The 22,012-nt window shown below is 41.7% G+C and overlaps 1 protein-coding gene across 6 annotated transcripts in view; it reads left to right on the top strand.

The window, feature by feature from the left end:
• The window catches only part of SLC35F3 (solute carrier family 35 member F3), a 130,633-nt gene that overhangs the window by 65,026 nt on the left and 43,595 nt on the right, over positions 1-22,012 (top strand). The window contains exon 1 of one of the 6 annotated variants that reach the window (XM_085543392.1): positions 20,829-21,737. The exons of 3 other annotated variants lie outside the window; for them this stretch is intronic. In XM_085543392.1, coding sequence (XP_085399518.1) covers positions 21,662-21,737 — 76 coding nt within the window. In that variant the 5' untranslated portion in view covers positions 20,829-21,661. Of the gene's footprint in view, positions 1-20,828; positions 21,738-22,012 lie in introns of those variants that run through there. 2 more of the 6 variants (XM_015857844.3, XM_085543393.1) reach the window with 2 other exon arrangements.

Below are 22,012 nucleotides of genomic sequence, written 5' to 3'. Positions count from 1 at the left end.
ATTAATAATAATAATAAAAGGAACGGTAAGAGGTAGTTTTAAATAATAGAGCTGAACCTTCAAAATAGTCTCTTCATTACAGCTAAGAAAAGCTGCTGCAGATCAGTTCTTTAACTTATATGAAAAACTGGAGTAAGGAGGAGAATCATTCCTTTAGCTGGCTGCTTTAAAAGGAGGCATTCATTTAAAATAATAATAATAAAGCCAAGAAACATTGGGTATCACCTTTTAAGATGAAAAGAAGTTACGTGAATAGGATTCTATCAACTGGATAAAATAATATTCAGTTGGTAGTAAAAAATCTTGAAGTGACAGATTCCAAGTCTTGTGGATAATATTGAAAGTCACTGTGTGTCCTTAAAGACTTGTGAGGATACAGTGCAGCTATTAATCACTGACAAAATTTTGGCTATGGGACCTGATACAACATATGGCGTACTTGCAGAAGTCTAAAGACTGTGTGTGTCGCTACCAGCAGATCACAGCCATAATGCTGAGTTTGAAGTATCTGGTTATGGATTGCTGTCGGGAACTTTAGAAAGGAACTTAACCAGTAGGTTCAGGTTGTGCAACTTCTCGGCACATTTGCTGAAGGAAATCTCTCTGTAATGGCTGGCTTAAGCACAGGCCTAGGAGCCAGGAGGTCTGGGTCTATTTGTGGCCTCTTGCTGTGACCTTGGACAAGTCAAGTGAACCTCTCTGAGCTTCTGCATGTCTGGTTTTAGATCTATTATTAGACAAATGCATTGCAATATGTTGTTATTCTGGTCACCATTCTTCTTCTGAGAGCATCACTCTCAAGGCAATGGGAATGTTAAAACAAGCAGGAGAACATTTGGAGTTTTTTTCCAAATGGAAACTGCATTAGTAACTCCTCCAAATTCAACATGCTCAGCTTTAGCATTACAGGCTTTCCTCCAAGGAGTGTTACCCTCTATGCAGATGGATGCAGACACCTTTCCTTCCACTTCACATCAGACTCAGAGGAAATACCACTTCTCCCCCTTTATTGGGCATCTCTTTGACTCTCTGCCCAGACCATAGTCAGTCAGGACACATCACTTACAGGCTCCTTCTTGAACTCAATGTGTCTCCAGAGCATCTCTGTGTGGGAGGGGGATGTGAAAAGATAGCTTCTAATATTTTGCATGTAGGTCCCCATGCAGAGAGAGGACCATTCCTAGACTGCTAATAGTTAATAATAATAAACTGTTAATAAAACATCCCAGGTGTCAGTGACCCCCACGGACCTGGACAGTTTCTCTGGGGCTCTGCTGCTCTCTCCATGCAGAGAGACAGGGTGGTGATGCACTGGCACAGGTTGCCCAAGGAGGCTGTGGATGCCCCATCCCTGGAGGCAATCAATGCCAGGCTGGATGTGGCTCTGGGCAGCCTGGTCTGGTGGTTGGTGACCCTGCACATAGCAGGGGGGGTTGAAACTAGATGATCATTGTGGTCCTTTTCAACCCAGGTCATTCTATGATTCTATGAATAAGAAAGGTCTGCCAGGCTGGTCTAGAGCAATGTTTCTGCTAGTTCTCACTTCATTTAATGAAAGTTTGGCCTTTATGTGGCAGCTGCAATGGCTGTTCACAGTCGACAGCTGAGCACTGAATGTTTAGCACATGGTGCTATGAACACCATGCTTGCTTTTTAGCAGCAAACCCACTTCCACAAACTCCTGCTGAAACAGAAGTGTAGAGATGAAGCGAGACTATCCGCTCTCACTTGTGGGCACTAGAGGGCAATGCAGTCCCTTAAATCTCAGTGGTAACACTTGCGGCTCGAGGGTTATAATTCCGATTGATATTTCATTTACCAGAAATTTTAGCAGTCCATCCATTGCTAATCATACAATTTTCTGATTTTAACTACCAAAAATATGGGTTTTATGTTACAGACGGCTTGAATAAGTAACAGCATTGTGTCTTAAAGAGGCAAAAAGAAGGGATCGCAAGTGTGTTCGTTCTGTTCATATTGTGGCTCACTCTGACCCCTTCCACGAGCTGTGGAGGAGAATTTGCACAGTGGTAATGACTGCACGTTTCCTTTCCAGCCACAGGTGGAAGTTAGTTAGTATTTCACTTCTTCTCTGGTAATAGCTACGTAGAAAGCCAAAAGACAAACAACAACAACAAAACAAGTCAGAGGAATCTTTGAAACCAGTTGGAAATGACAGACAGTGTTCTTCTGTGTGCTCTGGGGGTGGTTTTTATGCAGGAGGTTGTGGGTGCGTTTGATTTTGTGCTACCCTGGCACAATGAGAAAATAATAGTTGGAACATGAAAATTGAGAGCTGTTTTCTTTACCGTCTGAGACGGGGAGCTGTGAAATTCAGTCAATATCACAGGGGGCAGAGAGATGTTTTTGTTAGGCTGTTCTCCTGTAATTTTTTTGTTTCCTGTAGCAGCTCTGACAGATAGAACAGCAGCAGGAGGTAGAAAAATAAAAGGAATTAACCTGAATTCTTGCTGCAGAATTTCACCACAGAGCAGCAGTGGGAGCAGAAATAATCAGGAGCACATTGCCATCGGGTAGAAAATTAATAACGTAGAGAACTGCGTAAGATCTCAAATGTTTGATATCACATGCTGTGTAATAGGATCTAGCTGTCCCTGGAGCTCATAATTTTCAAAGAACAGCTGAGAAGAGGTCCTAGTGCCTCAGATCTCTGCAAACTCTGGTTTTTCAGCCTAAAGCGAATGATGGAATCAATATCTATATGAATATATAACTGGAGTCCTCAAGTATTGCTGTAAACCAAGAATGAGAGCCTGCCCTTCTAGTCATACCTGTTACTGTCTATGCTCAGCATTTTGGGGGATTTATATCTTTGGCACTTCACAGTTCTGTGAGCAGTGAGTTGAATGAACATTTTAAGTTTGGATTTAAAAACAGATCTCAGTCTCTCTTTCTTCAGCGAGTGTTGACTTTGTATCTAGTAAAGAGGTCTTGCAGATGTGGTTGCACTGGCAGACTGCAACCCTCTTAAATGTACTGTTTAAAACCCAGGTGTTTGGTTTTTTTTTTCCCCTGTACAGCTTATATTGGAGAGAAAAAAAGCAAGGTAGGTCAGCAAAAACATTTCCTACTAGTGTAACAGGTGTCCTGGGCTTTTTTTTTCTGGTAAAGTTTTATACTTTACCAGACCAGCACATCTGCTCTGGCCCCAGCATCAGCCAAGCCTGCCCTCACTCGAGGTGTCAGCAAGGCCTCAGCACCCTGCCTGGAAGGGAAACAGCCCTCCACTGTGCCTTCATGATGCCACAGTTTATAACTTCTGAACCCTGTGCATTTTAAAGATTTGATACCTGATGCTGCCTTCAGATAGCCCATTTTGTCCTCACATTACCTTGCATCTCACCATTCTCAGGCAGATTTACTCTCATTTGCAACCTCTTTTCTATCCCAGTGGGCCTAATTCTGATAAGCTCCATTGTGCCTGCTTTGCCAGCACAGTCTGCTACATATTTACCTGCCCTTCTAATTACAGTTTAAGTATTTTGCTTCACTGATGGTTCGTTAATAAGTTTTGAAGCTGAAACCTTTTCTCAGGTGGAAAATGTTATTTCAATTGTGCACTAATTCATTAGTGGCACTTCTGGTGAGGTGAGATCACTTGTCAGTGAAAATTGTTATGTACAATAAAGATGCTTAATGGATGTTGGCATATGCAGCATCATAATGTTGTACTCACATGACAGTCAGTGAAAACAAAGGTAAGCAGCGAAGGTTTCTTCCTACCTTTAACTGTCTCCTAAGGGTGCAAGCTTTTGCTTGGGGCCTTCATGCTAAGGAATCTTTGACTTCTCTAGTGCTTGAAGAGTAGAAACCATTAAAAACAAATGATCATTAAATGTCTATGGAGAAAACATAGCCAAGATACTGGATTACCATTCTGCCCCTCACAGTCTTCAGACGTGCTGAGTTCTCAGTAGTACTAAACCATCATCTTTCTATTGCACAGAACCTAAGAGTGGAGCCTTCAGCTGGTGTGTGCACTTTTTGGTTGCTTGAACACATGCAGAAAGAAGCCACAGGAGCAGAAATTAGTTACTGGGGAAACTTGTCTTGGAGAGCGTTTCCTGAAAGCACCCTCAAGGTATTTTCCTTGAGCTAAGTGAATAACTTCAGTCCCTTCTCTCTGCAGCACTTCTGTGAGATCATATTCTGCAGTGAATTTTTGCTTTCGTGCATGAGGTACTACTGTTTTAATTCCTACCATGAAAGAGCTGCCAAGACTTTTCCAAAGATGTTCAGATACTCAGATAAACTTAGACAGGAAAAGCGAGTTTTCCAGACAAATGCAAGTTAAGCAGTAGAATCACCAATAGATTCTCAAATTAACTGTGATATGGTAAGTATTGTCCAGGCATGCTTGATGCTGAGAGCTTCTAGCGTGTGAGGCTTTGTTCCAGTCATCATCTCTAACTCATTTGGCAGTAAAAAACTTGACTGAGAATAGGATGTAGCTAAGCTCATACTGGGGGGTTATTTCTCTCAATGAATCACTATTAAAGACCAACAATTGGAAGTTGTATATCTTTAAATGTAGAAGAGTATAGCAGTAGGCCATATGGAAACAGTTGTGGGTTTTATGAACTGATAGGATACAAATGTCTTTTTTTGTCTCTTCCTGTAGTAAACACTTAGGGAAGGAACCCAGCTTCAAATCCTACACTTGCTTTGTTTTAGCAATAAACAGCCATTTGTTAACAATGATCTGTTTTGATAACTCTGTTCTTTGACATTTCAGGGTTTCTTTCTTTGAAACTGTTTCTCCATGCTACCCAAACTGCAGTTAACTCTTCTTAGGTCCCTGACAGAGCAGCTAGGAGCTCTTCTCTTCAAATTTATTTGTGCTTCCCAGTATCCACGATATTTAACATTCTCAGACTTAACATTGTACTTTCCAGAGCATACAGCAGTACTTCTTTGCAGCCTGGGTATAAGGAAATGCATCTTTTCAGCCTCTGTAGACTGTGAAGGACTGGAGGATGAGAGGGTCAAGGTGCAAAATCATTGTCTTGAAATTAAGCTACAATGAAGGAATCACAAAGTGCAAATCTGCAAGGCATTGCAGACAGCTGTATAGGTGCTTCCTTGTATCACTCTTGTCCCAGTTTAGAGTCCAGAAGGTAAAGCCTGCTAGGCTGACTGCTGCTGAAGGCAGCAGCTAAGGGTAGGCAGTTGTTCTGGAATGTACAACCTCCTCTATGAAGCTTGCCTAGCACTATTGCAGAGAAAAAGCAGAGATATATTGGAGAACTGCTTGGCATCTTTTCCTTATTTACACAGTGACCAAAGCTGATCACCCAAGTTCTCATGTGTGTTTCATGCTGATGATCACTCCACCATGGTAACTTTTAACAGTGTTTTTCTGTGTTCAGAACACGCACACATTTCACAATTTCATTAAACAGTTAAAGAATAAGGGAATTTTTATTTATTTCTGGTTGAAGGGTGAAATCTTGAACAGAACAACATTTACTTCCTCTGTTTAAACTGCATTTGCTTTGTTTGAAACTGAAGCTCAAGGCAGAGGGCTTTAAAGCTTACCTTTGGCTGGTTATTTTAAGCATTTTGTGGGCTGCAGCAGAGTAGGAGGGTATCACTGGCAAATAAGCTTTGTATTTTTGACAGGGAGCCTTGTGACATTTCAGTAAGTCGAATCCATATGCAGCAGAAGGACTGATATGTGTAGCAGCATTTCTAACATCTGAGCTTCTTCATCTGGAAAATAAACTTGTTCTTTTGATAGTAATGCAACTTCTGCATCATCCATGCAGGATCAGATGGAGAGACCTACTGGGTCGCATCCTGCACTGATGTAAAACAGTATATCCAAGAAACATACTGTTGATTCTGCCTGAGGATTTGTTGAGGCTGTTTTAAAATAAGAGCAAGACTGACACTGCTGGGCAAAGCTTTAACTTAGGACAACAGTATTTTAGGGTTTCAGTGAACTTGAATGTGTCAAGAAAATGATTCACTTTCTCAGGGGAAGTTTCCCCTTCCCCCTCCTCTCCAAAATAAATAAAGCCTAAAAGGGGCTGAGCTGCTGCTAATCTGTCGTTGAATCTTCCCTGCAAGTTCTGCAATGCTTCCAGCTCAAAGTAATACATGAGAGAAACTCCCTACTAAATTGATACTCAACAAGTTTACATGAGAAATATGTTGCTGGTTTTGCTTTAATAATAAACTCACTGGACACATTATGCGAGAAAGAGTTTGGCAGTATATGATACAACTACCTACCAAGAAAAAGGTAATGGAAAGTATTGTTGATGAACATGCAAATAAGAGGAAGGTTTCAAATTGCTACCCTTAAAGCTGTGCCAGCTCTGCAGAGCTAAGAGAATTTCTGGCTGGCATTTTCACCTGAAATGAATGAGAAATAGGACAGGTGTGTGTATTTTAATAATCAGTTTGCAATGGCTCAATAATAACATATGCGGAAAGTTAGAGATGGATTTGAATTCTGGGCTCTGCACTGTGCCACGGCCTGGAGACAGGGAACAAAACCAAGGACACTTACCAAGCATGGAGGGCTTGAGATATCTGCACCCAAGTGCCACTGAATTTAAGAGTCAGGTGCACTCATTTCTAAAACCAGAATTTGGTTTGTGATCATGTGCCTTTTAGGGGCTCACTGCAGAAGAAGGCGAAAATATTATCAGTTCTATTAGTCACTTAAGCTGGATTGTTGACACCTGGTTTGGTGTGGCATCTTAAGAGAAAGCTTCCCAGTACCATATTGCAGGTGTCTACCTACTATAGCAGCTCTTGTGAAAAAGATCTTCAGTATGAGCTACCGATGGTGTCCTAGAGATGGCTAAGTAAAAAGGTGGGAGGAGAAGGAAGGTATGTCTGAAGTGCTCACTGAATGTTGATTGGATGAAATCCTTTCTCCTGTGACAAATATGTTTCATCTCCTCTCCAGTGCAGACGCAGATCTCACCCAAGAGTTTTTTCCATTGATGCTGGTTAGTTTTGCATCATACTACAAGAAAATACTTTCTTGGGAGGCAGCAGAGAGGTATTTTTCCTATGCTAACAACTCTTCAGAACAACTAAAACCCAGGTCCCACTTTACACTTTACTTTAGTATCTGTTTTAAATACTGTCAGCAATTGTTTTTACCTTTTGCTGCCTTGTAGCTTACTTGCAAACTAATTGATGAACACTGTAATAGTCTTGAAAAACAAAACTCTGCTTCTGTCTGTCCTTGCAAGGAAAAAGTTACTCATTCATCCTCCAGCTCTACAAGTCTGTCACCTTTGGCAGATTGTTGGAATACATGTAAATTTCCATGCAAAGATTTTGACTTGAGGGCCAGCCAAGGTGCTAAGTGATGTCTACCTTGCTTATCTTAGCCTGCAGAGCATTGGATAACAAAAGCAGGGCTAATTTTTCCCTGAGACTTAACACCTGGCTATAAGCAACCCCCTGTGGACACCCATACAGATTCCAGGCTACAGGCACAGGGAGGCTGATGAGGAAGAGGTCCTGCATCACCACTTGGTTTGGATTCTTAGCCACCTTGGAAGTAAAAGAAGCAAGGGGCCTTGGTTTGTCCCAGATCTGTTTCAAGTATTAGTCTAGAACACAGACAAGGCATTTATTCTTGTAAGGATAATACTATGGATGGTGAGGAGGGAAAGCAAACCAGAAAACAGCAGCCCCTAGCATTTCTGCATGGCAGCTGAAGCTCTGAGTAAGAGCTTGGCAGTAGTAGCCAACATTTCCTTTTAGCAACAAACCCCTGACTGTGGAGTGGCTCTCTAAAACTGCCAAGCAGAAGAGGCAACTTAGCTTGCCACTCTGATTTGATTTAGTTGGAATCTACTCTATTCCACTGCTTAGGATAGATTCTCCTTTCCTGCCTGCCGTCTCAGTCCTGCTGCCCAGCAACAGGTAAATTTGTGCTTTGGTGAGAATGCCTGTGGTGAGGCAGCATTTTTCATTCTTCTCTGACAGCAAGCTCTGAAATTAAAAAATGCAAATATAGCTGGTGGGGCTTTTCTTCCTCCCCAGGTACCTCTGTTTTATGATCCTGCTGTGTTTCTTAATTAGCACGCTCCTTTCAGCTTGAATGTTCTTTGCATTTTTGTGTAATAATATCTCTGCTAGTTACTGATGGTAACTACATTTCTAGGACTGTAAACATGTAAGTCACGTATACGAAATGTTCCTTTTGGATGTCCTAACAATCTCACAGCTTTCTGTTTCTTTTTGGGTTATTGAAAGACTGCACACACAGTGTACATCTGTACAGTTAGCAGTGCTCTTTCCATGCACCGTCCTGACCCCACTTTTGTCACAGACTCACCCCCATTACAGTCTCTGCTTAGGTGGCTCGACATGAACAACAGCCACACTTCCTGGCAGCAAATGTCAAGTGTGCTTCATAGTACTGCAAGCAGAATTACTTGTCTCATCTCTGAAAGGCACAACTGAGAGAGCCAAATCAAAGCAATCTCCAAGTGATTGCAACCACCAGACAAAGGGCTGGATAAGGGAGAAAAGTCCTATCATGCTTTATGTGAGCATGTAATGCATTTTGGTGACTTAAAATCTAATTCTAGTGCTTTGGCAAAGACCTTTTTGGAAAGGCAGGGCAGCAATTTTTATTGTTTTTCTGATGAAGATCAAGCCAAAGAGAAATATTCTAGATTGGCCATATATTATATGCAAAATCAGTTACTTCGACAGTCCAAAATAAGTTTCAGTAGGATCTTCTCTTATTTGTTAAGCATAATGCACCAATTATGTACAAATGCAAGGACATCATGAAGAAACAAATAAAACGAAATGTTGTATCACTGGAATTACTTAAATAAATTAACATTTTTCCCTCTTGTCCTTCAGTTCTGCAAGACAATGCTGAGTTTTCTATGAAGTGCTTTAGTACAGAGTTTTTTGCAGTATACTTTGTGATGTATGTGCAAGTTATAAATGTGATGTTCTGAAGACCTACACGGTTTTTTAATATTGTTCCTATATCTGTACTGTATCTGAAGATCAGGTGTCAGACAGCTGTTCAAAGATGAGACAAGCCCACGTACTTTAATCCCTTGCTCTGCTTTTCATCCTTCACTGAAAATCTCCCACATTCCCAAGGCTGCAGTACAATATTGAGATGCAATCATAAGATTTTTAGTGAATCTATTTAATACTAACGCAGCTGCTAATGCTTTCTCTTCTTACTGTACACCATTCACTTTCATTCCTTTCCCATTGTTTTTTTGTGGTCTTTTTTTACTATTTATTGGATTTCTAAGTGATTTCTCATTTGTACTTTAGCAGATTTTGATGTTTGTCAAACGTAGTGACAAACTGTGCAAACATTGTCAGCATTTCAACGTCAAACCTAACTGTTTTGAGTGCTGATCAGGTCACCTTAAGTAATAGCAATACAGAAAGCAGAGCTTCCATAATCTTGTTTCCACTAAAATCCTTTGAGTATATCAATAAAAGCAGCTGAGAGAAGTACTCACAAATTCGACCTAAAATCAGTCTTAAATCTTTCAGTGAGTTTACCTGGGGTGGCTGAGTGAGGCTTGGTGGCATCTCAATATTGTACTGAATATGCAATGCACTACTTTATCAGTGTAGGGGTAAGCCTACAGCTGGATAGCAAAAGATACATATGCAGTATAAATTTGTTGCTCATATGAAGGCCTGCAAAGGGCTGGTGTTGATGTACTCATCCTTAGCCTGGAGAGCCAGGGGATGCTCGTGTTCTATCACAGATTATCTACAGGCAGTGTAAGGCTCCCATGCAGATACTTTATAATTTATTTCCACCATTTTCTACATGCATCAGGTCATCCACATCACTGAGCACTTTCCACATCTGCTGTCATTGAGAAGATGGAGCCATGTCGTAGTTTCCAGAGTTCAGCTGCACTACTGCTCTCTCTGAATCCTTTGCATTTGAGAAAGTAATGTATTTGTCTTGTGGGATTTAACAACATAAAATAAATGAAAATAGATATTCTCAATCAAAGCAATAGGCTACATTCTTGATCACAAACTTGAAAACAGTTACAAAAAAGAAGATTAAACTAAAGATAAATATTATCTAGCTGTGATCTAAGCCTTTTTTTCTGAGACCTCTCTTACTATAACAAAGGCTAATCAGATCAAGGGTGCTGCACTGTAGATTATTCTGGGCTCTACACACACAAATGTCTATAATGAAGATTCTCTCTCATACTTAAGCCGTTGTCAGGATGGCAATGTGTACAAATGATATGTCAAAGCAATTCTAGGACCTCCACTTTCTTAATCAACAATTTAGGGAAATGTATTTGCCTGGCTTGACTGCTAATGTGATCAAGACATAAATATCAGTGTAGTGTATGTGCTTGTAGGATTGTTCAGGCCTGTCTAGTTTGGTCTGTGCAAAGCCTCTTCCCAAATCAAAACAACAGTATTACAGTTGCTGATCACCTTGCAGTCTCTTTCTGTCCCAGAGACACAATGATTTGTAATGTGAACATTTTTGTAAGAAAATTCAATTTGCATATTATGAAAGGCATTGCCTTTATAGTGTCTTGGTCTTGCAAGTACACTTATAAGATACATTGTTGGCTGTCAGGAATATGGGATGAAAAGCATTAGAAAGTGAGTTAGTATTTTTTAGTCCCTTCTTTTCTTTCCCTAACTTTTGTCAGATTTATTGGCAGGACAAATATTGTCAGACAACCAAATTTAAAAGAACATCTCACTGCATCTTCCTGGTTCCACAGTTTAGTAGCATAATAACCTGTAACAATAAATTCTCCTCCAAAATAGTGCCTCTGTCAGATGCGGATATTGGTAGTATGGCAGTAGAGGTTGAACCTTCTCGCCAGTATTCCATTATATGTTGTACAGGCAGACAGGAGAATTTCAGAATGTTAGTATTTAAGTGACAGAGAAGTAGTAATGATTTCTGTTTGCTGTTCAGCAACTTTCACCCCAAGTTTAATATCAAGGCAGGATGGATTTCTGGTCTAAGGCCAATGGGATGAAGTTCAACAAGACTAAGTGCTGGGTCCTTCACTTTGGTCATAACAACCCAAGGCAGCGCTACAGGCATGGGAAGACTGTGTAGGAGAAGAGAACCTGGGAGTATTGGTTGACACTCAGCTGAACATCAGCCAGCAGTGTGCCCAGGTTGCCAAGAAGGCCAATGGCATCCTGGCCTGTGTCAGGAATAGTGTTGCCAGCAGGAGCAGAGAAGTAATTGTCCCTCTGTACTCAGCACTGGTGAGCTACACTTCGAGTACTGTGTGTAGTTTTGAACCTCTCGCTACAAGAAAGACATTGAAACTCTGGAGCATGTCCAGAGAAGGGTAATGCAGGAAGACATGGTACGTCTTCAGTTAATAACTCTTTTCAGGACATTATGTCAGAAACAAACAAACAAAAGGAAAAGAAAACAATAATAAGAGTGGTAAAAATCACTGTGAAACAGAATATACATTTTCTAATTTGTTTTTTCCCACTTTGCATACAGTGACCCTGGAAAGAATTGATAAGTGTGAACAGAATACCCACCCCAAGGTCAAGTCTTTTTCACTGACTACATACTACCAACTACTAATTCTGGGGGCATTTAATGATTAGAGCATGTGATAGGAGGATGACACCATTGCTTAAAGGTGAATCCTGAAATAGATTCTTCCTGGTTAGTGATAAAATATGACGAAATTGTGTTTGATAAATCTTGGAGGTGACAAGAAGGAAATGAGGTTTAAAAAATGTACCTGCTGGCTCAGTATTAATGCATTTGTAATGATCAGATAACATGTTATTGTCTAGGAGTTGTCTTCACTGAGAAATAATATCTGCTTGAGCAGGTGTATGATCCTCTGCAAGATAAAGAAGGCTGCTTTATAAGCAAAAGGACTTAAACCAATAATCCTCCTACTGCTTAGGATTTAGACAGCATTAAAAACGTTAACTGGCAGTTAAATTGGGTGAAGTGTAATGTAGGTGGTATAGATTGAATCAAGTGCAAACAGCTTATTTTCTTATCTCTGTACATATTATATGCTTCCAGAGGAGGGAGAGTGGGTCAGAACTTTTAAAAATATTTAACATTAACTTAGATGAAGTGGTGAGTATTATTATTTCTGTTTTATGTATACTGAAATACAGGAATTAAGGATGGCATTTCATGTAAATGTATTAGAAGAGTTGTAGTTGGGGAAATTTCTCTGTAGTACTTTCTCACTTAAGGGAAGGAGACTGGCCTATGGGATTCACATCTCAGTCCTGTCTAGACAACAGAAGTTTAAAATATTTTTTAAACTAATTTTTAAGTAATTCTTTGTACTCTTTAAGTAATGAAATGGATGCAGGCTATCTGGGAATATCTTTTGGAATGAGCTTCTGCAGACATAGATGAGCTAGCTTGCATGCTGAGAGTTCATCAAGTTAGTCCTTCCTTTCCAAAGTCTTAATATTGCACTAATAGGTTCTGTATTCTTCTGAATATCTTTGAGTAGCTATCTTCAGCTGATGCCCTTTCACACACACGAAAGTATCATTCAGAAAAGGTGTCCCACAGCTGTGTCTTCACTGACCTTATTTTGCACAGTTTTTATATGAGTAGCTCTTAAATGTTAGAATGACAAAACCTATTCTGAATTCCTGGTTAACAAAACCAAGCATCTTTCCCCTGCTTGACTGTCAACAGCTTATCTCAAGCTTAGTCTTGCAATGGCATTAGCTCCTTGTAGATTTAAAGCTGTGTAAATCTTTCATCTGCCTCATGCAGTCCTTTTTGTAACCTTCCCTGTTCATGCAAACAGTCTGGAAAGGAGCACAAGATAAGCTTTTCTATGGAAAGATGAGACCAAGAAAAACCTTGTCAATTCCCACATATAATCTTTTGCCCTGGGGAGTCCCTCTCTCTCTCTATATATATATATACATTTAGTAGGGTTCATAAAGTTCCTTTAAATGCAGTAGTTGTGCCCTGTATGGTGATTAGAGGCTTCAGTTAATAGTCTTGAGAGTCATTATTGTCTCCTAGGAATGCATTTGTTTACTGATTTTCCCTTCTTTATGCTTATTGTTGTTGCTGTTTTAATCCTCTCTTCAGAATTGATCCTGGAAAAATGCCATTTCAGGGGAAAAGATTGGCCAAACAGTGAATCTTATATTTACTGCTGATGGAGTGCTGGCTTACACCTGGATATGTCTGAAAGAGTCAGAGGGCCTTACTCCATTTAAACCTTTAAGTCTCCATAAGCAATGCTTAGTTTGTTTAACATTTTGTGTATATGCAAAGTATTTAATACCTAGTTAATCAGAAAAAAAATATGGCGTGGTATTTTTGCTGTATATTTCCACAAGGTGCTATGGAACCTAGATTTATGTTTCAAAGCTTTGAGGAATTGTATGTTGCATTGCTGAAGGCTTCAATATGTTGTAGGAAAAGTGATTGAGGAAATATATAGTGCTGCCTGAATTATTACATGTATCTGAATAATAAGACCCTAGCCACTTTTGCCTCCTGCCTTTTACTACGATAAAAACTACTTGTAATTTTAATTACTTACAGCAAAATTCAAGTGATTTGTTAATATCAACAGAACCCTAGGATGGAATTATAATAATGTTTTATATACACTTGAGGAAGCATTGTTGGAAATAATATGCAGGGCATTAAATCTGCTTTCCTAAAGCATTAAATCTGCTTCGCAGCTCAGTGGAAATTTAACTGGAGATTGAGACCTGAATCTGCAGGGAGGGGGAGAGCAAAGAAAAGCACAGCTACCCCTGGGGGAAGGTTTCATTGCTCCAGATCTCAGGGGAATGATTCTGCCATCACTGCAGAGGCTGGAGCCTGCCTAATGCAGGTTCATGCCACCTAGAGGGAGATGGGTAGGTACATCACCTTCTTTCACTCTCAGTTACCTTGTCCTTCTGTCACTCAGGCATCTGTCCAGTTCTTTGCAAAGATCAGAGCCTCTCATCCTACTGCAGATGACACTGAAAGCAGATGTGGAAGTGCCTGTCTTCTTCCTACTCTCTGATATGTCATCCAATCTGTGGCCATATCAGGCAGGTGCATTTGCTTTATGAAAGGTACAAATCAGCTGGATTTTTGTTCTCCAGTGAGCGAGTTGGAAGTCTCTTTGCACAAGGGTGCATGTTAACAGTAAACAACACGTTGTAAGACAAGAAGTCTCTGTGTAATAGACATATGTGCTTTTGGTAGCTTGTAATTTCCTCCAGCTGAAAGGAACAGGATGAATTCTGAATTCCCTTGCTCCATTCTAAGCTCACATAGTCTTTCCTCACAATGCAGGTGCTTTGTTTTTTTTGTTCTGAACTAGATCATTGTTCTTCTCATTTCTGGTTCCAAACTGCTTGGTATTTTTCTCCTAATGCTTATCCAAACTGTTGCCCACCTGCCTTTGCCTTATCTTGTCTTTGGTAGTCCTCTTTTCTCAATCTTTGTTATTTCTACTTCTGCCCTCTTTTACCGTTCCTATGATCTCATAGTATATAGTGACCCTGATCCTTCTCATCTATCAGCTAATAATTTTGTCTACTTTTCAGTATTCCTCTTTAGCTGTTTCATTATTACTGTTTTATCAGAAGCGACAGTTCCAGTGTTGAGTGCATTGAAGCCAATGGCAAAGCTCTCATTAGTTCAAAAGAAAATCAAGTGAGTGGTGGGAATGTAGGACCACGTGCATAATCTTATTACACATATCCTTAGTACTGTTAATTAATGATCCAGATTCATTCCCTAAAAGTATTAACTAAATCCATTCTAGAAGTTGAGGGATTAATGATAAGCAGCAGCAGGTTTTCATGAAGAGCTGTCCTGTTATTGTGTAAAATACAAGGCTTGTAGCATAGAATGACATCTCTTCAACGTTTATAGCTGTTGTTGCATAAGCGCTACATTTTAAATATCAACTCCAGCATTTTTATAAAGTTGTGCTTGCTTTAACAATATCTACACAGATTGAGCAATTACTGGCTAGCAAAAGACATCAAGGAAATATTACACTTGCTTTCTTCTCCTTTCACAAGAGAAAAACAGGTATTATCCACCAATGGGACATTTCTGTCCCAAGGAAGGTTGTGGAAATCGGCGTTTTGCAGCAATATGTAAATTGCAAACTTGTAAAGGCTGTCCAGAATCAAGCTGATAAAGGATAAAAGTTGTGCATCATTCAGTACCTCCGCGAGCACCACAAATACCTTGTGCTGGTGGGTGAGTGGACAAGCAGATAACTGTTGTAAATTTGTGTGCCATAGCGTAGTCCCAACTGAAAACAGAGAACAGCTCTGGAGTGGTGGGGGGAAATGAATGTGCTAAACTCAGATTTAGTGTACACCTTGAAGGTTTTAATTATTCTTGCACTAGTGATAAACTGCAGTAACAATAGATTCACCCTCTACACTACTAATAAATTCATTCTCTTTATTAGGAAAAAGTGATAAATTATAAATACTGATGTTGTTATGTATGCTCTGAGAGTTTAATAACAGTGATGCTTGGCTTAGAACTTCTCATCATAAGATCTCAAGAACATATTAAGGAGGTAGCTAAGTTGTATCCCATGATACTCATGGGAGGAATGTAACTAAGTCATGCTTTGTGTAGTGGTAGCAGCAGAGACAGAAATGGAGTAGGAGAAATGGAGAATCCTGATACCACTACTTTCAACGCATACCAGGAGGTGATTTTCTATTTTATAGTACCTAGAGCAAACATTCCCACTCCAGCATTCTCTCTCATTTCCCAGAATCTTGGGGCAGTTATTTTTCAAGGAAACAGGCTTATATTGCTTTGTCATATTGTATTTGGGGCCCAGCTGTTTCCATGTCTTTCTTAGCAGTAGTTGAAAGAAGGAAGAGAAGTTCTCCCAGAGAGACAGAGGTAGCCAGTGGGCTCAGGAGGAAGCACATAGCCTCTCCAGGAGTGGAAAACTGGAGTGATTATGACTGCAGGGTAGGGAGGACATAATTACAAGGCACTTGGTGCTAAAAGTTTCACCTTGTATAATGTCTTTTAAATAAAATCTACTCTTGAAGCAGGTACTCAGTGTGCCAAACTGAATGGTCTCTCTGAGGGCAATCAGCCCAGCTACTTACTTAAAATATCACATAAAAGCCACAGGAAAATTAACCTGTTACTTCTACAGAGGTGACTTGCTGCTCTGCAGAATCTTGCGTTGGAGCCTTGTGAGAATAGGCAGAAAATCTAGGAAGAGGTTGTGTCTATAGCTGTATTTTTCAGCCTTGTCTTAGGGAAAGACAAAGGAAAATAACAAAGTTAAATAAAAAGTCACAAGAAAGAAGAGGTGCAGAGTATACAGAGGAGAAGGGCAACAAAAAGTCTTAAAGTTTTTAAAATCAATTTTCCTGCTAGAAGGGCAACAATGGACCTGTTGGCTCTTAGGCATATTTGGATTTTACAGTGGCAGCCATTTTCTGCCTAGCAGACAGCTGACAATTTATTTCTGTAGGCTGAAACTCCCTCCAGTCCAAAGACCGCTGGGAGCACTTACATAGTGCCTAACCTTTGTTTCCAGAAGCTGGTAGTAAAACTTACATTTAACATAGAGTCTATGAATTTCACTCCAGAGCGCTGTCCATAAAGAAGGTGAGTCAAAATATGGAACACATTTGGTCAGAAGGGCTTTCTCTGAATTATCTTGGGGTGGCCATTTTTTGTTCTTTTCCTGCCTAATACTGCTTGGGGAGGTAATGCAAAGTTCTGTAAGTATTCAGGTAAGGAGGAGAAACAGATGTGATTCTGCCTTCAGGTCTCATGGTCTCTGCTTATTTGAGACAGGAAGCATAAGCTCCATCTGTTCTTAACCTTTTATTTGAGGACACAAGTGCCTCACTGATTGATCTTATTTTTTTTCTTTTTCTTTTCCCAAGTGTTTTTCCAACAGGTTTTAAAATTCTATTTTCATATATTCCAAATTCCAATTTTTAAGCTCATTTTTTCACAATGCTAGAAGCGTGAAGCACGGCCAAACATTGTCTCCTGGCTTTGGCATCTTTACTAGAGGAGCCAGCACCTCCTGATCTGGGATGTCACTGCAGTTGAGGTTTGGCACAGCTTACAGTTGTTTCTAATGGTAGAAATTATGCACAACTGCATTTAAATGCACTTCACATCCAGTGCTTTACACGGAAGAATGCAGAGGCGATGCTCAGTTATTTGTAATGCTGCATGTATCTTAGATAATGAGAAGGCTAAGAAATTGTTGTTACTGAATTGTGTTGATATTGATGGTATAATGATTTATTTTGTATGATTTGGGGTTATAAAGGTCTCATAGTAAGGCAGCATCAGATGTGGCTGGGAAAAAAGTAATTGTCTGATAAGCCCAGAAAACTCATTAGAAAAAATGCCAAGTTGTTAAGACATGAGAGCATTTCTTTCTTGTCTCCAGACAAAACTACACAGGGAACTGCTAGCTTTGGGAATCAGCATTTGAAATGGCCAAAAAGTGACAAGAGGCGGAAAAAGGGTTGTTGGAGTTGTCAGGAGCAGCTTCTACCAGACAGAACTGTTAGATCCTGCTGCTGTTTTCAGAATGACACACTTTAAGAAGGCAAACAGGCATTTGAAACATTTTAATGTTTGACTCCCCCCCAGTTTCCTCGGTGTTCCCACAGCTAACACCAAGAAATACCGTATATATAAATGGTCTGATCACTGTATAAATTGTAGGTCACTGCTCTTAAAGGCAAAATTTGAAGGGACTATATGGACTTGCAAAAAAAATCAGTTGCCACATGATGGGTTGTTTCTGAACCACGTGGTCCAAAAGGGGACATTCCAGCTAAACTGCACCTGTACAAAAGCAAAAGTGCAGAGCCCGCCAGCTGGAGGAGCTGGATGGGAATCTTATGGCCCTTCTTGTACACACATCTCTGAGAGTTTCTCAGTAAGCGTTGGAAACAGTTAATATTTTAAGAGATTTGGAAATAAAATTAATCAGTGCTGTCTCCTCCTGTAGTGCTTACAGCAGTTATAAACAGAAGGTTAAAATAAACATGAGGAAGATATTCTCACCAGGACTTCACATCCACGTCTAAGAACTGCTGTCTCTATGAGCGTAGGTACAATCTGCAGCATTTGAGAGCAACTGCAGTTTGACTGCTATCTGTAGTGCTGTTGGTCTGATCAGATTTGAAGAAAAAGCACTCAGGAATAGCAATGACTACAGCAGTCTCTGTTCAGTGAGGCCTGGTGAGCATCTCTAGCCAGTCAGGTCTTATTCTTTCTTTCCTCCAGTGTCTTGTTCTATGAATTCAAGGCATCATACCTAAGTAACTGCCCTGTTTAGGAACAGGGAAGATTTGGAAGACATCATCCCTGCATCTGGGTGTATATTGTGGAGAAAGAAGTGTATCTGAAGTTGACAAGAATGTGAATTTGTTTTGAGAGGATGGTGGCTGTAAATGCAGACGGCGTGCAAACAACGCTGGTGGCTGGTCACCAGACAGCACACTGTAAATGCATATTTCAAAATGAGATCTGGACAGCAAATGTCACTTCCAAAATAGCTGTTATTTGTGTTGGAAAAGCATGTTTGACGTGTGGTTTTTTTTAGGAGGAAAATGAAACAGATTAAAAGTTGTTAGGCAGTAGCCAGAAAAAACTAACAATGTGTTCAAATAAACGTAGCTCCTCACAAACAGGCTAACAGTTGTTTGTGGAGAATATTCAACAAATCACTGCAAATAAATGAGAGGAAAGGACGGTCTGTTGCTGGACAGACTGTGGGCAGTTTAGGTTTCTAGCTAATATTCAAGCGTGTATTTGGCTCCTGGCAGATTGATTCCTTTTGGCGTGAGCTGGAGCCTGTTATGAAATTGGCTACACAAGTGCAAGACCTCACTCCATTTCCTTTAGGGTTGCTAAGCACAACAGTGATTGCCCTCTATGGTAAGGCAAGCACTTAAGTTAATAAATGTCCTCTTAATGAGTACACTAAATAGGAAAATGTCTGAACTGGAAAAATACCAACTGTACACCTTTTTCATGTTGGTTAATCAAATTTGCTAATAGGATTAAAATCAAAGATTACAGCAGGCATAACTAAGGGAATCCATTTTTGCCCCAAATGTACTTTTCTACGTTAAAAAGAAGTTATAATCCACAAACTTAAAGGCAGCATGATAATTTGTTAGCATCTTCGTTCACGTGTTTATCTATTAAAGAAAATAACTGAACATCATTCTTAATCTAAACTTGAGGGTAACTGAAGCAGCAAGAGCAGCTCCATAAACCTTCTTCACACAGAAGCCTGCCTGAGCAAATTCCAAGTAGCCCATCCCAGATTTTTCTTCTGACCTTGCTTTATTCACATGAAGTGTCCTTGCCCGTATCAGAAGCAAAGGTCTGCTTTCTCTAGTTTTCAAGCTCTGAGTGTTTCTTCTCCACATTTGTAAGCTGTCTGCAACCCAGATGTTCACCAGCTTCTCCTCTGTTGCCTCTTGAACACCAGAGAGACTTTGCAAGGGGGAAAAAAAAGCCACAAACTCAACTTGTAATGTTACCAAGTACATCAGCTTTGCATTGCTTGTACTGTAAGATGCCTACTATAAATTAAATGCAATCTAGCAACAAATATGTTAAGGCATAGGGACATGGGAAGGTTGCACCATGGTCTGAGTTACAGAAAGTAGCAAGTGTGCTGCCAAGCACAGCTCTCACTTCTAGAGCCCTTGGAATACAGTCCTCAGGCATGCTATTCCACATTAAATAAACACAGCTTTTTGTTACTGTGGTATGAGGCTCATTTTTTCACATGCAGAGAAAAATGGGGGCCTAGCATGGATCTCTGGTTGCATTTACACCTGCAAGGGCAACAAGAGTAATCAGAGACAGGTGGAGGTGAAATGCTGTGAGATCAGGGTCAAACACAGCTCTATCAAACTACATGAGCCCTAAGTATCTACACCTGACATGCACTGGGCAAATGAAGTCCAAAAGCCAGCAAAGAAGTTATCAGGTCCTATTCCCAATCTAAAACTAGTGCCAGCTGGCTACTTGTTGTTCATGGTGCCTTTGAAAGTTTCTCTGGGAAGATGAAGATAAATACTGAGGAGAAGAATCCTGAGTGCTGTGGTTATGCAAGTTGTTGGGAGAGGAAGAAGATGATGATAGCAACAGCAGTATGAGAGGCTAAGATACTTCTTGACTGCCCCACAGTGTCTACCAACAGTGCACCTGACCACCAGCACAACCTAAGCCAGTGGAGCTCAAGCCTGCCAAGGGAGACAAGTTGCCATAAAGTCTATGACATTTAGAGTTTTAACCCCTTGGCTCCATCTGCCTGCAGGTCAACAGATGAGAACTTTACAGGCCAACAGCCTGGATGTGATTCCCCAAGGAAGCCATAGATCCTAAATAGAGCTAAGCCTGCAGGAGGATGGTGGTGTTTTCCCACAGTTTGCTAACCAGCCCGCCAGGGCTGCTTTTCTGGAGCAAATATTTGTATAATTAACAAATACTTTGGAATGTTTGAGGAGCATTGATGGCTGCCCTGTCTTGTTTGCGAAGTATTCACATTTTAATTTGACCAAGTCTTGAGATCTGTAGAGTATTTGCATCTTGGTCTGCTGATACATCTCCTGTTTGAAACTAGCAGATGTGTTGAGTGTTTTCATATTCATAGCAGCACTCCCTAGGAGTCAACAGTGCTCAGCATCTTGCAAAATCTGACTCTTGGCTTAGAGCTCGATGATTGTTTTATATGTTTCATATTCATTCATTAGGTTGTGTAGCCTCCTGGATCGACTTGCATTAAGTCCCGCTAATTAATACCAGCTACTCTTTCAGAAGGGGAAATCTACCGCAAATTGGTAGTATATATCATAACTGAGAGCATCTGAAAATAATTTCTGGTGATGGAACAAAAAACATCACATAACAACCTGCTACACCTGAGCACCATCCAGTTGTGAAATCTCCTGTTTTATTTAATTTGTGTGGAGGTACTGAAGCATTTTTAATGCTTCCAGAAGTTAGTAAGCTGTGCTAAGAGTGCTGCAGAGCGTGCTGCTGTAAGTGCGGGAATATTATTGGTAAATCAGCGATACGCTCTCATCTTGATGGCCGTGATTAATTCCGAGCTCGCTCATCCAACAGAAACAGCGGTGAAAAGAATGGTGGAAATCGGCACAGGATAGGGACCGCGCTTGGTTCTGAAGGAAGATGCGGGAGGGATGAAATACGGGCAAATAAAAGCGGTTCGGAGGTTTCTCCGGAGGTAGGATTGAACGGCGCCCCGAAGCGAGGAGCCGGGCCGCTGCGGGACCGCCGTCCACAGCCGCAGTGCGCCCGGACACAGCCGCGCTCCGCCGGGGGCTTCGCCGCGCCCCTCGCCCTCCCCCCTCCCTCGACCCGGGGGCGGCCCCGGGAGCGCCGGGGGTAGCGCGCCGCGCCGTGACGTGTGGTTTGCAGCAGCCCCGAGCGGCAGCGGGCGGGCGAGCCCCAGCCCCAGCCCCCGCTGCCGCCGCCGCCCGGTGCTGCGGCAGAGGGCGGCGGGCCGGGAGCCGGCGGGCAGCCGCGGGGCCGTGCCGGGAGCGCCGCCCAGGAGGGCTCCGGCGGCGCCAGGATGTAGGCGCGGGGCGGCGGGGAGCTGCCGCCGGCGACGGGCTCGCCATGAAGAAGCACTCGGCCAGGGTGGCCCCACTCAGCGCCTGCAACAGCCCCGTGCTCACCCTCACCAAAGTGGAAGGTAACGCCGCCGGACGGGGTCGGGGCGCGGGGTTCGCGTCGCGGGGGGGACAGGTGGGCGGACGGGTGATGGCTGATCCGCTCCAACGCGGCCACGGCTCTTTCCTCCCCCGCGTGCCGTCGGAACCCAGGGCGTCGGGAACGGGTCCCGAGCCCAGAGCAGCACCTGCCGGTGGGAACCGACGGGAGGGGAGGAGGGAGAGAGCGGTAGTGCTGGAGAGCGCTGACTCCACGGGAGGGTCGGGGTCACAGCCTCGGGCAGTGCCCCCTCCGAGA

Source organism: Coturnix japonica, chromosome 3 (assembly GCF_054131305.1).
Source record: "Coturnix japonica strain WE chromosome 3, WE-NBRP24, whole genome shotgun sequence".
Lineage (NCBI taxonomy): Eukaryota > Metazoa > Chordata > Aves > Galliformes > Phasianidae > Coturnix > Coturnix japonica.
Note: the sequence above shows the minus strand (reverse complement) of the source record. Positions and strands in the feature narration are given on the sequence as shown.